This window comes from Symphalangus syndactylus, chromosome 3 (assembly GCF_028878055.3).
Source record: "Symphalangus syndactylus isolate Jambi chromosome 3, NHGRI_mSymSyn1-v2.1_pri, whole genome shotgun sequence".
NCBI lineage: Eukaryota > Metazoa > Chordata > Mammalia > Primates > Hylobatidae > Symphalangus > Symphalangus syndactylus.
Window position 1 is genome coordinate 8,299,871 of NC_072425.2, and position 14,542 is coordinate 8,314,412.

Here is a 14,542-nt window from a genome sequence, read left to right on the forward strand (position 1 = left end):
GCCTGTCCCCCCCACTGTCCCTGCCCATACCCCACTGTCCCTGCCCATCCCCCGCACTGTCCCTACCTATTCCCTGTACCCGCGCACTGTCCCTGCTCATCCCCCCACTGTCCCTGCCCATCCCCCCACTGTCCCTGCCCATCCCCCACTGTCCCTGCCCACTCCCCACACTCTCCCTGCCCACCCCCCACTGTCCCTGCCTGTCCGCCCACTGTCCCTGCCCGTCCCCACACTGTCCCTGCCCATCCCCCCCACTGTCTCTGCCCATCCCTTCACTGTCCCTGCCCGTCCCCCTCACAGTCCCTGCCCGTCCCCCTCACTGTGCCTGCCCGTCCCCCCCACGGTCCATGCTCATCCCCCCCACTGTCCCTGCCCGTCCCCCCACTGTCCCTGCCCGTCCCCCCACTGTCCCTGCCCGTCCCCCTACTGTCCCTGCCCGTTCCCCACTGTCCCTGCCCATCCCCCCACTGTCCCTGCCCATCCCCCCACTGTCTCTGCCCGTCCCTTCACTGTCCCTGCCCGTCCCCCTCACTGTCCCTGCCCGTCCCCCCCACTGTCCCTGCCCGTCCCTTCACTGTCCCTGCCCATCCCTGCCTTGGGAGGTGCTGTCACCTGGTGGAGCCATGGGAAGCACCCCTCCCGCCCAGGGTCTCTGGTTCTTGTTGCTGGTGCAGCGCCAGCCACATCACCGACCCCCCAGCTGGGTTGGGTCCAGCTGACTGCACACCCCCACCCCTCTGCTTGGCCTCCGCCTGTACCCCCATCCCTGGCTCTGCATGACCGTAAACTCCTTGAGGGCAGGAAGTGAGTGAGTCCTGCCCCCACTGAGTCCCTCTCACCCCTCCTTCTCATTTTGGGGTGGAGGGAACTGTCATCTGTCCCCTGGGGGTGGCAGATGGCCGCTTAGCTTAGAAAGGAAAACAGCACAATTTAGAATTAGTCCTGGGTGAAAGGTCTCGGCAGCATCTGCCTCCCGCTGCTTTCTGGAGTCGCATTTCTATGGAGCGGCCCTGGCAGGGAGGGTGGGAGCGGCACAGTGGAAATACAGAGGCGGGAACAAAGTGTTGGTGGTGGCACAGCAGGGGCTGGGGCCACTTGGCACCCTCCCCCCGCAGCCCTCCTGGAGCCCCCGCCCACCGCTCACCTGCGGGGGGCCCAGACAGGACAGGTTACCCCTGCACCGCCAGGCCACTGAGTATGGGGGATGGGACAGGCAGGTGCCGGGTGACCCTAAGAGGGACGTACGGAAGGGGAGTCCATGGGGGCACACCTGGTGTGGGCTGGGTCTCCTCCGTGGGAGCCCGAGAGCTGGGTGGCTTGGTGGACGGCAGCTCTCTCGTCCAGTGGGGGGAGACTGACGTTCCCTATCTCAAGCTCCACTTTTTAGCCCCAGAGGGGTCTCCCCACCACCCCTGACAGGAGGAGATGCAGGGACGGTGGAAGGTGGGGTGCAGGTCACTCATGGAAGCCCTGAGGATCCCCGTGGGCACGGCGGCTGTTGGGTGCCACCTCACTCGGCCAAGCCCTGGTGCCCACCTCGAGGCCCACACCCACCCGCCCTCCGGGACGGCGTCGAAAACAGAGTGGCCTGGGTACCGGGGGTGTGGCCAGCCCCAGGGCCGTGAGGGGTTTGCTCACAGGCCGGTGGTCCTGGCCATGGCCATGCTGCAGGCCTGAGGTCCCTCCCACCTTCTCAGGGACGTCTGGGTGCTGTGCGGAGGGCAGGTGTTCGGTGTCTGTAGGGCACTCCAGCTCTGTGGCCAGGTGGGCGAGAGGTACAGACGGGCGGGCACAGGCTGGAGGCTGCCCACAGCAGCAGCGGGAGACTGGGCCCAAAGCTGCCCCCCACACCCAGACCCCCACACCTGGCTCAAAGCTTTCTCCAGGCTGGGCCCGGTTCCCTCCAGCTAGCGCGTCTCGCGGCACCTCCAGGCCGTGGCTGTGGGGCCGTGGCAGGGGCCTTCCCTGTGGTGTCCGATGCCCAGGCTGGGAGTGGGGGCGGACAATGGGCCCTCTCAGCCTGCATTCCCCACGGGAGCCTCCTCAGGCCTCCGGCTGGGGCTTCTGCCCCACCCGCTGGGAGCAGCTGCCGCCACGTCCGACACCTGCTCCCAGCCGCCCTTTGTCCGGGCACCGACGCCTGATTTATGGGGCGTGTTTTCCTCTTGCTGGCCCGGCGTGATACAGCCTCGTTAACTGGGATGCATCCGGTTGGGCAGATTCTCCCACAGTCCTCCACGTTGGGGTCTGCACTCAGGGTGGGGAGTGGGGCCCGGTGTCCAGGCAGAGCGTCGTGGTCCATTCAGACAGCCAGTGTCCTGTGACCTCAGGGCACTTGGTGGGAGACTGCTCTAGGGGCTCGGACCTCCACCGTCTCCCCTCTGAGGTCCCCTGGGCAGCTCATGTGGAGTCCCCTAAAGCTGTGGGGTGGGCCTCCCCTGCCCCCCCTCCCTGTCTTGCCCAGCAGGTGAGCTTTTCCTGCTCCTTGGAGCCTTGAGGGGCGGGGAGGCAGGGGACTGGCTTGCATGGGCCAGGCTGAGGAGGCTCCAGCCCCAGCTTTGATGACCGAGCGCCCTCTGTCCTGTACCCACCCCCTGCCGACTTCGTCAGCGGCTGGGAAAGAAAAAAGGGCCTTTTCTCCAAGCGGGAGCTGCAGCCAACTCCCGCCTGACAATGGGGCATTTATGTGGAGGGAGGGCGCCCCTCCTGTGGCCACAGCCCAGCCCAGCCCAGCCTGTGGGCTCCACGGGTTCCCAGCAGCCACTCCACCTCGGGGACCCGCCAGCCTGTAACTGGATCTGCGTGCAGTGGGAGCCACGTCTGCCCTCCCCACAGGTGCCCAGAGAGGGAGGTCTGTCACTGCAGCCCCGGAATGACCAGCCACATGGGATGGAGGAGGGGGATCCTCATTCTGGGGCTGTGCCCGTCACACTGGGCTGGCAGGAGCCGTAGCAAGGCCTGAGTGAATTCCCCAGAGTCCCTTTGGAGGGGGTGACATGTGTTTTCTTTAAGCCAGTTGGTTTGGGACTTTTGGCTTCTGGCAACAGATGGTCGGCCAGAGTGGCCCTTTTGCGTTCTCTCTACCCAAGCCGTGGCCACGGCTAAAAGCCTTCAGGGAAGACAGATGCCTCCTGGGCCTTTGGGACAGGGGCGTGGCTGGCTGCTGAGAAACGCACAGGAACCCCCACCCCCAGCCTCCACAAGCCCCTCGGGGTAAGGCCCCCCCAGGCCACTGCCACACATATCACAGGCTTGATTGGAAACACTGGGGTGGGAATAAGCGGGGGAGGACGCGAGGACTTGGGGGGCCAGTGGGGATCCTGTGCGAAGCCAGCAGCTCCAGGGCCGGTCCTGGGGCAGGTGGCCACCGCAGCCCCCCACCCAGGTGGGCTCTGGAAGGCAGGACGGTTCCCCCTGTACATCCCATCTGGAGGAGGCCACGCCCACCCAGGGCCCGAGCCATGGGGCCGCTGCCTTCCCGGGCCGCTGGGGCCGCTGGGGCTGGTGGTATGTTCTGCTTCAGAGGCTTCACCACTGGGAAGAGTGGCGCCCGGCGGGTCCCAGACCTTCCCCCGGAGCGCAAGGCCAGGAAGTGACTGGGGCCGGAGATTTATGACCACGGCAGGTGGCTGGGGGGGCAAGCTCTGCTCCTGTCGCCGCAGGGAACAGGTGAGACCAGGCCTGGGCGGAGATGCAGGACCCCTCCCCTGGCTCCCCTTCTTCTGTCTGAGCCTGGACTGTGTGTCCGGGGTGAGGGGCAGCCTTTCGCCCACCTTGACGAGGTTGCAGAGACCTGGCAGAGGGGCCTCCTCCTGGCACCTTGGTTTCCCCGGCTGTAACGTGGGTGCTTCTGCTCCCGGCCGATGTGCCTGGATGTGAGTTATGAAGATTCAATGCCGAAAGGGAAACGTGTCTGGGTGCTGAGCGTGGGCAGGAACGGGCCGGCCTGCATCCCCAGTGCGGTCTTGGCGTGAGATGTCCCATCCCCATTGTGGCCTCAGCATGAGGTGTCCCATCAGAAAGGCTTCCTGGCTGGGCACCGTGGCTCATGCCTGTAATTCCAGCACTTTGGGAGGCCAAGGCGGGCAGATCACGAGGTCAAGAGATCAAGACCAGCCTGGCCAACATGGTGAAACCCTGTCTCTACTAAAAATACAAAAATTAGCTGGGCATGGTGTCAGGTGCCTGTAGTCCCAGTGACTTGGGAGGCTGAGGCAGGAGAATCACTTGAACCCAGGAGGCGGAGGTTGCAGTGAGCCGAGATCACGCCACTGCACTCCAGTCTGGGCAACAGAGCGAGACTCCGTCTCAAAAAAAAAAAAAAGCTTCCACGTAGGAAGGGACTGATCCACACTTTCCATGGCTGCCATCATGTTGACACCTGAAGGTTGGAAAAACCATGACCTTTGTTACTCCCCAAGCAATGCCTGTTCGCTTCAGCAAAGCTGGAAGGGAAAGCAGATAGGCCTGCAGACCCAGAGGCTCTATGGAGCTGATGTGCCCGGCTCCTTTCCATGGCTCTCCGCAGCTGTAGACCCAGACCCCTGCCTGGGCTGTGGAGTCCAAGCTGGGTCCTGCTGGAACATCCTAGTCTCTAGCTTGTTCCCCAAGTTAGCAGTCATTTATCATTTTCTTTCTTTCTTTTTTTGAGTCTTGCTGTGTCACCCAGGCTGGTGTGCAGTGGCGTGATCTTGGCTCACTGCAACCTCTGCTTCCTGGCTTCAAGTGATTCTCCTGCCTCAGCCTCATTCAGTGGCATTCAGTACATTCCCAAAGTTGTGCAATCGCGGCATCTGTCTAGTTCCAGAACATTTTATCAGCCCTAAGGGAGCCCTGCTAAGCAGCCATCGCACCCGTGCCCAGGGTTTGGGGGGAGGCAGCTGTGCCCATGACAGGTGCCTGGTGCTGAGTGGTGGGGGCTCTGGAGAAGCAGGTGGGAACTAACCGCCCTGGCACATCTGCCAACAGCTGTGGTGGGGCCTTCGTGGGCCCGCGATGCCAGGACCCCAACCCGTGCCTCAGCACCCCCTGCAAGAACGCTGGGACATGCCACGTGGTGGACCGCGGAGGCGTGGCAGACTATGCCTGCAGCTGTCCCCTGGGCTTCTCTGGGCCCCTCTGCCTGACACCCCTGGACAACGCCTGCCTCACCAACCCCTGCCGCAATGGGGGCACCTGCGACCTGCTCACGCTGACGGAGTACAAGTGCCGCTGCCCTCCTGGCTGGTCAGGTGAGGGAGGACCCACAGCCTGAGGGGTGGGCAGACCCAGGCCCGCCACCAGCTGCCCATGCAACTTGAGGTACTTGGCAGGATCCAGGCCCGGGTCTCTGACCCGGAAGTAATTGGGAGCCCCTGCCCCAGGGTCCCTGCCCCCTTCCCAGACCTGGAATCGCCTCGTTTTCAGCTGCTTGCTCTGGCCCAACCCTTGCTGTCCCCGTTTCTGCCAGACAAGGGGAGCCTCTGTGTCCAGGCCACCCCTGCCCCCTTCCTCCTGCTGTGCATGGCCCTCACCTGTTAGGGTGAAGGGTGTCTGGAGGTGTCAGCTCTGGCAAGAGACGGCCCAGGCTCAGGCCTCTTGGGACCCATGGTCCTTCATCTGCCAAAGGCGACGGGGTCTCACGGCAGGTCTTAAGGATCAAATAGCACCTAATGTGGAGCCCAGGCTGGCACCTCCAGGCGGCCAGAAGGGAGGGAAGGCCCGGCCTCGGGGAGCAGCGAGGCCAGCACGACCCTCTTGTCCCCTTGTCCCCAGGGAAATCGTGCCAGCAGGCTGACCCGTGTGCCTCCAACCCTTGCGCCAACGGTGGCCAATGCCTGCCCTTCGAGGCCTCCTACATCTGCCACTGCCCACCCAGCTTCCACGGCCCCACCTGCCGGCAGGATGTCAACGAGTGCGGCCAGAACCCCGGGCTTTGCCGCCACGGAGGCACCTGCCACAACGAGGTCGGCTCCTACCGCTGCGTCTGCCGCGCCACCCACACCGGCCCCAACTGCGAGCGGCCCTACGTGCCCTGCAGCCCCTCGCCCTGCCAGAACGGGGGCACCTGCCGCCCCACGGGTGACGTCACCCATGAGTGTGCCTGCCTGCCAGGTAGTGCTGCCCGCTGGCCAGGGTGCACAAGCCCCTCCGTGGCTGCCAGGCCCAGGGGGTGGGAACGGGGTGCCTGGTGTAGGGGCAGCCCTGGGAGGGCCCATGGCGGGGAGTTGGGAAGGCGGGATGGCGAGTTCCCCAGACTGCGTGTGGTGTTGGGGGGACGCGTCTGGAGTGGGGTGTGTGCTGGGAGGAGGCTTGCACAGGGTCCAGGTGCCAGCCTGTGTCTTTGGAGTTCCCTGGAGCTCACGTTCGAGCTGTAGGATGCCCTACCTCCCCCCAGTGCGGGCACCCTGACTTGTGCAACCCCTGGGGTTTCCCCTGGAGTGGGGCTGGGGCTGGAGAGGGTGTGGGAGCTGCGGGTGCACCATCACTTCCCTGAGCCGTGGCCCTTCCTGCTGTCCTGCTGGTCTCCCGCGGGTGGGGGTGACAGGTAGGCGCAGCCTCCTGCCCGTGTCCCCAGTGCTCCCTGATCCCCATATTGTATGTAGGAGCCTCTCTGCTGTAGTTCTTGTTTGAGTGAATTTTGCAGCAGCTCTAAAAATAAGGAAGAGGTTTGAAAACCTCCAGTCTCGGCCGGGCGCGGTGGCTCACGCCTGTAATCCCAGCACTTTGGGAGGCCAAGGTGGGCAGATCACAAGGTCAAGAGATCCAGACCATCCTAGCTAACATGGTGAAACCCTGTCTCTACTAAAAATACAAAAAAATTAGCCGGGCATAGTGGCACGCGCCTGTAGTCCCAGCTACTCGGGAGGCTGAGGGAGGAAAGTCACTTGAACCCGTGAGGCGGAGGTTGCAGTGAGCCGAGATCCCACCACTGCACTCCAGCCTGGGCGACAGAACGAGACTCCGTCTCAAAAAAAAAAAAAAGAGAAAAAAGAAAACCTCCAATCTCAACTGCACAGAATGGCTGTTAGGTGGGAATGGGGAGAGGGCGTTCAGGCAGGGGTGGGGCTGGAGGGTGCACAGGGTCCTGGCTGACCCACGGGTGACCCAAGGGCTGCCCCACCCCCTTGGAAGCCCCAAGCTGGCCTGGCCCCTGCGAAGGGGAAGCTCCCTGGCTGCCCAGTCAGCTGAGCCCAGCCAACTGCGTGCAGACACCAGACATGTGCGTTTCCTGCAAGTCACTGGGCATGCGGGGGATGGGGACAGGCACTCCCTGGCCAGCTTGGATCTCTGCAGGGTGGGGCGCAGAGCCCTTCTGCTGGTGGGGGCTCAGATGCCTTCCTAGCAGCATGGGACCCTACTTCCAGTCACACGGATTGAGGGGCCAAGCTCTCGGGGGGCCATGGTTCAGGCTAGGGCAGATGGGGTGTGTGTGGCCTTGTCCAAGGCCACCTGCATGCAGAGCTGACGCCCACCCACCTTGGGCAGGGTGGGTGAGGACCTCCCGGTGAGACCCAGCGGCAGAGATGCCAGGGGTGCTGGGCCCGCTCAGAGCCACTGCCCGTGTAGGGGCAGCTCAGGGCCCTGGGGAGTGGGCAGGGAGGGAAGGGGAGGGCCTGGCGGGGTTTACTCACTTGAGTGTGGGCAGATCTCAGAGGCTGGGGTGCTGGGGGCTGGGTCACCTGTCCGGTGAGGGGTGTGCTCACTGCCTGCTGTGAGGTCTGGCCGTTTCAGGGTGAGATGACCATCCGGGGGCCTCCCCAAATGACTCAGGCCTGCCAGACCCCAGCTTCAGACTCTCCCAGGTGGCCCCTGCACCCAGGCCCCCTGAAGGGCCCTCAGCCACCTCTGGGTGGTCAGGAGCCCAGGAGACAGCTGTTTGTGGAGTCACGGGGAACCCAGGTGGGGGCAGCCCTGAGCTCTGCAGGCCCGGGAGCTGGCTGGGATTTGGAGTCGCACAACCTGCCTGGCACGTCAGCACTGTCTCCTCGTGGGGTCACTGGCCGAGGCTGCGTCGCAGAGGGTCCAGCTGGGGTCCACAGGGCTCTCACTGGCTTCCCGCCCTCTTTCCCACTGTGTTCCTCAGCCAGCGCTGCGCAGGGCAGCCCCGGGGTAGCAGGCCCAGCCAGGGGCCCCACCTGCCTAAGAGCCGGGGTGCAGGGTCCCAACATGAGTGGGACGGGGACTCAGGCTCCAGGCTCTGCTTTTTTTTTTTTGAGACAGGTCTCTGTCACTCAGGCTGGCGTACAGTGACATGCCCTCAGCTCACTGCAGCCTTGACCTCCCAGGCTAAAGCGATCCTCCTGCCTCAGCCCCTCAAGTAGCTGGGACCACAGGCGCGCGCCACCATGCTTTGCTACGTCTTGTATTTTTTTTTTGTAGAGACAGGGTTTCACCATGTTGTCCAGGCTGGTCTTGAACTCCTGGGCACAGGCGATCCACCCGCTTCAGCCTCCCAAAGTGCTGGGATTCTAGGCGTGAGCCACCGCGCCAGGGCTGGGGTCTGGGGTCTGGTTTTGGGTGCTCTCCAAGCTGATTTGCATTTTGGATTTTGGTTGTCTCTGGCTGCCTGCTTTTGCTCCAGTCCAGTGGACAGACAGGACAGGACGGGGTGGTGATGGTGGGGCAATGTCTCAGAGGGAGGGGCTGAGCAGGTGGGAGCTCCAAGGGCAAGGGGGGTTCAAAGGCATCTCGCGAGGGCGGCAATTAGTAACCGGCTGCAGGTTTGGCTGTTGCCGAACGCGCCTTTCTGGGTTGATCATTGAACCAGCAGGAGTTGAGCGGATTAATAGCTAACTGGCTGCCTTGGAGGCCTGGGTGAGGCCACACCTCGGGGGAGGGGGCCCTGGCAGCCTTTGGAGGAGGAGGGGGAGGAGAAGGTGGGCGCCAGAGCTCTGCCCCAGGGAGGATGGGCCATCTGAGTCTCTGCAGCTTCCCTGGGGCTGTGGGGGGCCCAGCCTGCACCAGCCAGCAGCCTGCCGGCCCCATGTCCCCTGCTGCTCAGAGCGCAGGCCCCAGTGTCAGCCCCTGAAGATGGAGTGCGTGGCCCCCCTACTGAGACGTTGTAGGGAGCTCTGAGCATGCAGGCAGCACCCAGGTGCAGGAGCTGCCGGAAACTCTTAAGAGACCCAAGGGTTTTTGTGACAGAATCTTCTGGAACCTTGTGTTCCTGAGTCCCGGTTTAGCCAGCCCTGTCCAAAATGATTCTTTAGAGCAGGGCATGTCCCTCTGGGCACTGGAGTGAGGCAAGGGATGGGCACAGACCCCAGGGGCCCCAGGGCAGGGCCGTGGAGGCTAGACTCTTGTGTCCAGAGCAGCATGTCGGGGGTCCAGGCAGGAGCCAGCTTGGACCTCAGGGAAGAGGCTGACCTGGCTCCTCTTGTGGCAGGCTTCACCGGCCAGAACTGTGAGGAGAATATCGACGATTGTCCAGGAAACAACTGCAAGAACGGGGGCGCCTGTGTGGACGGTGTGAACACCTACAACTGCCGCTGCCCGCCAGAGTGGACAGGCACGTACACGGGTGGCCGCAGGGTGGGGTAGCCAGGGCGGGGCTGCTACCCATTTACTAAACTGCACTCACAGGCATAGTGGGGAGCAGCCGAGACCCTGTCCCAGTCCAGGCAGGCTGGGGTTGGCCGAGAAGGACAACATGATGGGGGCCCCACTTCCCGTGGCCAGGGTCTGACGCCCCTCAACCTCGGGATTCAGCACAGACAGGGCCCTGGTTGGTCTGTGTGGGCCGTTTGCAACCTGGCCCCAGGCAGCCCCTGTGCCCAGTGGGGTGTCCTGGCATTGAGGGCCTACAGCACCCCACTCAGGCCACGCTTCCTGGGCCGGTCACACGGATACCTGGATGAACAGACAGGCCCTGCATTCGGGAATTACCCTCTGGTGGGGTGACGGGCAAAGGTGCACCCTGATGCAGCGGTGTCCACAGAGCACAAAGAGGAGGCAACTCCATGGTGCTGGGCCTGCAGAGGAAGGAGCGATTTAGGCTGGCGGTGGGTGGAGGAGTCAGCCCAGGAAGGCTTCCTGGAGAGGGTGGCATTGCCACCCTGAGTCTTAGGGGACAAGGAGCTCAGGGAGTGGCAGCTGCCCAGCGCCAACAGCTCGTGTTCCCTGCAGGTCAGTACTGTACCGAGGATGTGGACGAGTGCCAGCTGATGCCAAATGCCTGCCAGAACGGCGGGACCTGCCACAACACCCACGGTGGCTACAACTGCGTGTGTGTCAACGGCTGGACTGGTGAGGACTGCAGCGAGAACATCGATGACTGTGCCAGCGCCGCCTGCTTCCACGGCGCCACCTGCCATGACCGCGTGGCCTCCTTCTACTGCGAGTGTCCCCATGGCCGCACAGGTGAGTGCCCTGAGGCCCAGGTGGGCGCGGGGGGCTCACATGGGCCGGGCCTGACCTGTGTGACCTCACCCAGGGACTATGGCCCTCCTGCGCCCAGGATAACCTGAAAGGGCCTTTCTGGTCAGGGAGGCCGGTGGTCGCCGTGAGTCTCCCGGAACGTCCCAAGTGTCACGGGACGCCTGATGGGGTCATGGCGGGCACCTCCTCCTGGGGTGTCAGTGGGGATGGACCCCAAACGTGGGTGGTGCACCATGCCTGGCCCAGGGGCCATGCCCACTGACCGCTGCTGCCTGCCCAGGTCTGCTGTGCCACCTCAACGACGCGTGCATCAGCAACCCCTGCAATGAGGGCTCCAACTGTGACACCAACCCCGTCAATGGCAAGGCCATCTGCACCTGCCCCTCGGGGTACACGGGCCCGGCCTGCAGCCAGGACGTGGATGAGTGCTCGCTGGGTAGGTGCCGGCACGGGGGGGTGCGGCCAGGTGGGGGTGGCAGCCTGGCCCCAGAACCGGTGGGAAGTTGATTCTGGCTTCAGGGGGTGCCCTGTTGGATGGGGGATGGGACCCTGCCAGTCCGATGGGGGGGTGTGTGCAGCAAGGTGTTGCAGGGGCCAGGGTGCCTGGAGCAGCCTCTCACCCGTGTGCCCTCGCCAGGTGCCAACCCCTGCGAGCATGCGGGCAAGTGCATCAACACGCTGGGCTCCTTTGAGTGCCAGTGTCTGCAGGGCTACACAGGCCCCCGCTGCGAGATCGACGTCAACGAGTGTGTCTCGAACCCGTGCCAGAACGACGCCACCTGCCTGGACCAGATTGGGGAGTTCCAGTGCATCTGCATGCCCGGTGCGTCGGCCGGGGCCAGGGCGGGAAACCAAGTCTAGGCTGGGCAGCCTTGGAGGGGCAGCCCCAGGAACATCTGTGGGTTGCTTCGCCTTTCCCCAGCCTCTATGCCTTCTGGGCCCACAGCCTGCACAGGGCATGGGGAAACTGAGGCCAGGCCACAGGGCCAGCAGAGCATGGGGGCGGTGCTAGGTAGATGAGGGTACCGGGCCAGGGGCCGCAGGGGCTGCAGGGGAGCGGGTGCACAGGGGGCCCGTGGTGGCTGGGATATTGGGCTGGAGGCAGGGTTCGTTTCCGTCCCAAGTCCACAGCCGTGCCCAGTGGGGCACTGGGGCCGCGTGTGCCCCCCTCACTGTTCCTCCACCCCACAGGCTACGAGGGTGTGCACTGCGAGGTCAACACGGACGAGTGTGCCAGCAGCCCCTGCCTGCACAATGGCCGCTGCCTGGACAAGATCAATGAGTTCCAGTGCGAGTGCCCCACGGGTGAGGGCCGCCCCCGCCCCCGCCCCCTGCCCCGGGCCGTCTGCACCTCGGCCTCCTGAGAGGGGCCTGGCTGTGGGTTGTGTTCAGATTCCCAGGAGAGTGAGGGTTTTGCCTCGTGAGTGGATGGGAGTGTTGTCAGACTTCCCTGGAGGAAGGGCAGGGCCCAGTGGGGAGTGGAGCTGGCCCAGGGATCGCGGTGGAGCCCAGGCCAGGAGACCCTCCTTGATCTGGGTGCAGCCCCTCCTGCCTGGAGAGAAGGGTATACCAGGAGCTGCAGTGCCCAGACCAGGAGGAGGCTCCAGCCTGGCTTTCCGAGGGCTCGAGGCTGGGAGGGAGGCCAGCCTGCCCTGTCCTACCATGTCCCCTGCCCAATGGCACGCCAGCCACAAGGGCATGCAGAGAACCACGTGGGGCAGGTTGGCCTGCAATGGAGATGATGGCTGCCCGGGGCGGACTTGGAGGAACTCTCAGGGGCCTGAGTGAAAGGTGTTTCCATCTGTCCCAGAGCTGGGGGCCGGGGCGCAGAGCCCAGGGAGGCGTTGCCGGCCCAAGCCCAGGCTCCCGAGACGTAGATTAGCCATCCCAGACACAGGAGCGAAGGGAGCCCCATTCTCAGCCCGGCTCCACTGTAGCCATAGCAACCCAGTCAGTTTGGGAAAAAGGCCCCTTCTGTGGGAGCGAGGGCATGCGGTGCTGGGGGAGGGGCTTTGATTCGGGGAGCGGGTGGCGGGAGGCAGGGAGAGCCTGGGGCTGGCTGAGCCCAGGCTGAGTGTGCCCTGGGGAGCCCTGCCAGGCGTTCACTGCTGGGGTCTGGCCGGGGGTCCCTGAAGGGCCGTAGTGCTGTTGCACATGACTCCCTCCCCTCCCCGGCCCCAGGCTTCACTGGGCATCTGTGCCAGTACGATGTGGACGAGTGTGCCAGCACCCCCTGCAAGAATGGTGCCAAGTGCCTGGACGGACCCAACACTTACACCTGTGTGTGCACAGAAGGTGCGGGCCGGCGCCCACCAGTGGGGAGGGACGGTACAGGGGATAGGGCACTCAGGGCAGCGAAACTGACAAGGTCATGGACACCTTGGTCTGGGCCGCCTGGTCCAGAGGCCGAGAGCACAGCTCACCCCCATCCCAAGTGGGTGGGAATGCCACGCTCGGAGCCCTCCTCAGGTGGACACAGGCGACCCCAGGTCTGGTCGTGGGTGTCCCGGGAGCAGCCAGTCCTGAGTCTTCCTGTGCCCGTCCCTCCCGCGGTCCAGGGTACACAGGGACGCACTGCGAGGTGGACATTGATGAGTGTGACCCCGACCCCTGCCACTACGGCTCCTGCAAGGACGGCGTCGCCACCTTCACCTGCCTCTGCCGCCCGGGCTACACGGGCCACCACTGCGAGACCAACATCAACGAGTGCTCTAGCCAGCCCTGCCGCCACGGGGGCACCTGCCAGGACCGTGACAATGCCTACCTCTGCTTCTGCCTGAAGGGGACCACAGGTGGCCGGCCAGGCGGGTGGCGGGCGGATGGCCAGTGGGCAGGGCGGGCCCGAGAACTGACTGCCACGTGCTACCCCTTCAGGACCCAACTGCGAGATCAACCTGGATGACTGTGCCAGCAGCCCCTGCGACTCGGGCACCTGTCTGGACAAGATCGATGGCTACGAGTGTGCCTGTGAGCCGGGCTACACAGGTGAGTGGCCCTGCACGTGGGGGCTGACTGCACTGTGCTCAGAGGTCAAGGTCAGCCACTGCCCTGGGGCTGCTGAGGGATTGGGTGGGGGCTTTGGTGCTGCCCACCTGGGCAGACTGTGGTCTGCAGCAGAGACTGCAGCAGGACCAGGGCTATAACCGGCAGCACGATGGGTCCCCCCGGCCCCTCTTGTTTCCGATCAGAGCTGTCCCAGGCCGTGTTGGCACAGTGGCCCAGCAGGCCAAGAGGAGGTGGCCAGCCCTGAGGCCAGGCTTGAGTACCTTCTGCCTCTGTGGCTCACCAGCACCTTTGAGCAGGTCCCTCTGCCTTTCTGAGCCACAGATTCTCATCAGTCAGGGCTGCAGCAGCCCCTGCCCCTGGGGCCCCTGGGAGGATGACTTGAGTGGGCACTGGTCCCTGGGGAGGCTGGCACATGGCACATTGTGATCTAAGACGGTTTCTGACACCTGGAAGGATGCGGCCAGAAGGGTGATCGCCCCGGCTCAACAGACAGGGAAACTGAGGTTGACGTGGGTGGGACCCCCCCAGCTGCTGGGCCTCGGAGTCTGACCCGCTCCTGCCCTTAGGGAGCATGTGTAACATCAACATCGATGAGTGTGCGGGCAACCCCTGCCACAACGGGGGCACCTGTGAGGACGGCATCAATGGCTTCACCTGCCGCTGCCCCGAGGGCTACCACGACCCCACCTGCCTGTCTGAGGTCAATGAGTGCAACAGCAACCCCTGCGTCCATGGGGCCTGCCGGGACAGCCTCAACGGGTATGCGGCAGGGCCAGTCATGGGGACACATCAGTCCTAAACCCTGGGAGCTCAGCCGCCAGGAGGGTGGCACCTGCACAGAGCTTGAGATGGGCCAGAAACAGGCCTCGGACGGGGCCGGGTGGCAGGGAGCTCCCCTCGGGGATGCATGTGCCTCTGGGTCCTGAGTCAGCCTGCAGTCCACACCCAGCAGCTCTGCACCCAGCAGCTCTGTGCTGTGCGTCCTTGTGGGCTGCATGGTGGCTCAGGACACAGGCCCAAAGTGACCCCTGAAACACATCAGAGCAGCAAGTGTTTCTGACGCCCATGATGTACCTGGCAGCACTCTGCCTGGATGGGACCATTTAAATCAGCAGGGACCCCATCGCCCTCATTTGGCACAGAGAAGCCATGTGCTTTGTTCGGGGCCACACAGCGG

At 64.3% G+C, this 14,542-nt stretch overlaps 1 protein-coding gene across 2 annotated transcripts in view; it reads left to right on the forward strand.

The window, feature by feature from the left end:
* The window catches only part of NOTCH1 (notch receptor 1), a 52,009-nt gene that overhangs the window by 17,665 nt on the left and 19,802 nt on the right, over positions 1–14,542 (forward strand). The window contains exons 3-13 of one of the 2 annotated variants that reach the window (XM_055270349.2): positions 4,969–5,231; positions 5,755–6,093; positions 9,368–9,490; positions 10,108–10,341; positions 10,640–10,795; positions 10,997–11,182; positions 11,551–11,664; positions 12,541–12,654; positions 12,918–13,151; positions 13,234–13,344; positions 13,932–14,124. In XM_055270349.2, coding sequence (XP_055126324.1) covers positions 4,969–5,231; positions 5,755–6,093; positions 9,368–9,490; positions 10,108–10,341; positions 10,640–10,795; positions 10,997–11,182; positions 11,551–11,664; positions 12,541–12,654; positions 12,918–13,151; positions 13,234–13,344; positions 13,932–14,124 — 2,067 coding nt within the window. The remainder of the gene's footprint in view (positions 1–4,968; positions 5,232–5,754; positions 6,094–9,367; positions 9,491–10,107; positions 10,342–10,639; positions 10,796–10,996; positions 11,183–11,550; positions 11,665–12,540; positions 12,655–12,917; positions 13,152–13,233; positions 13,345–13,931; positions 14,125–14,542) is intronic. The other variant, XM_063636733.1, reaches the window with a different exon arrangement.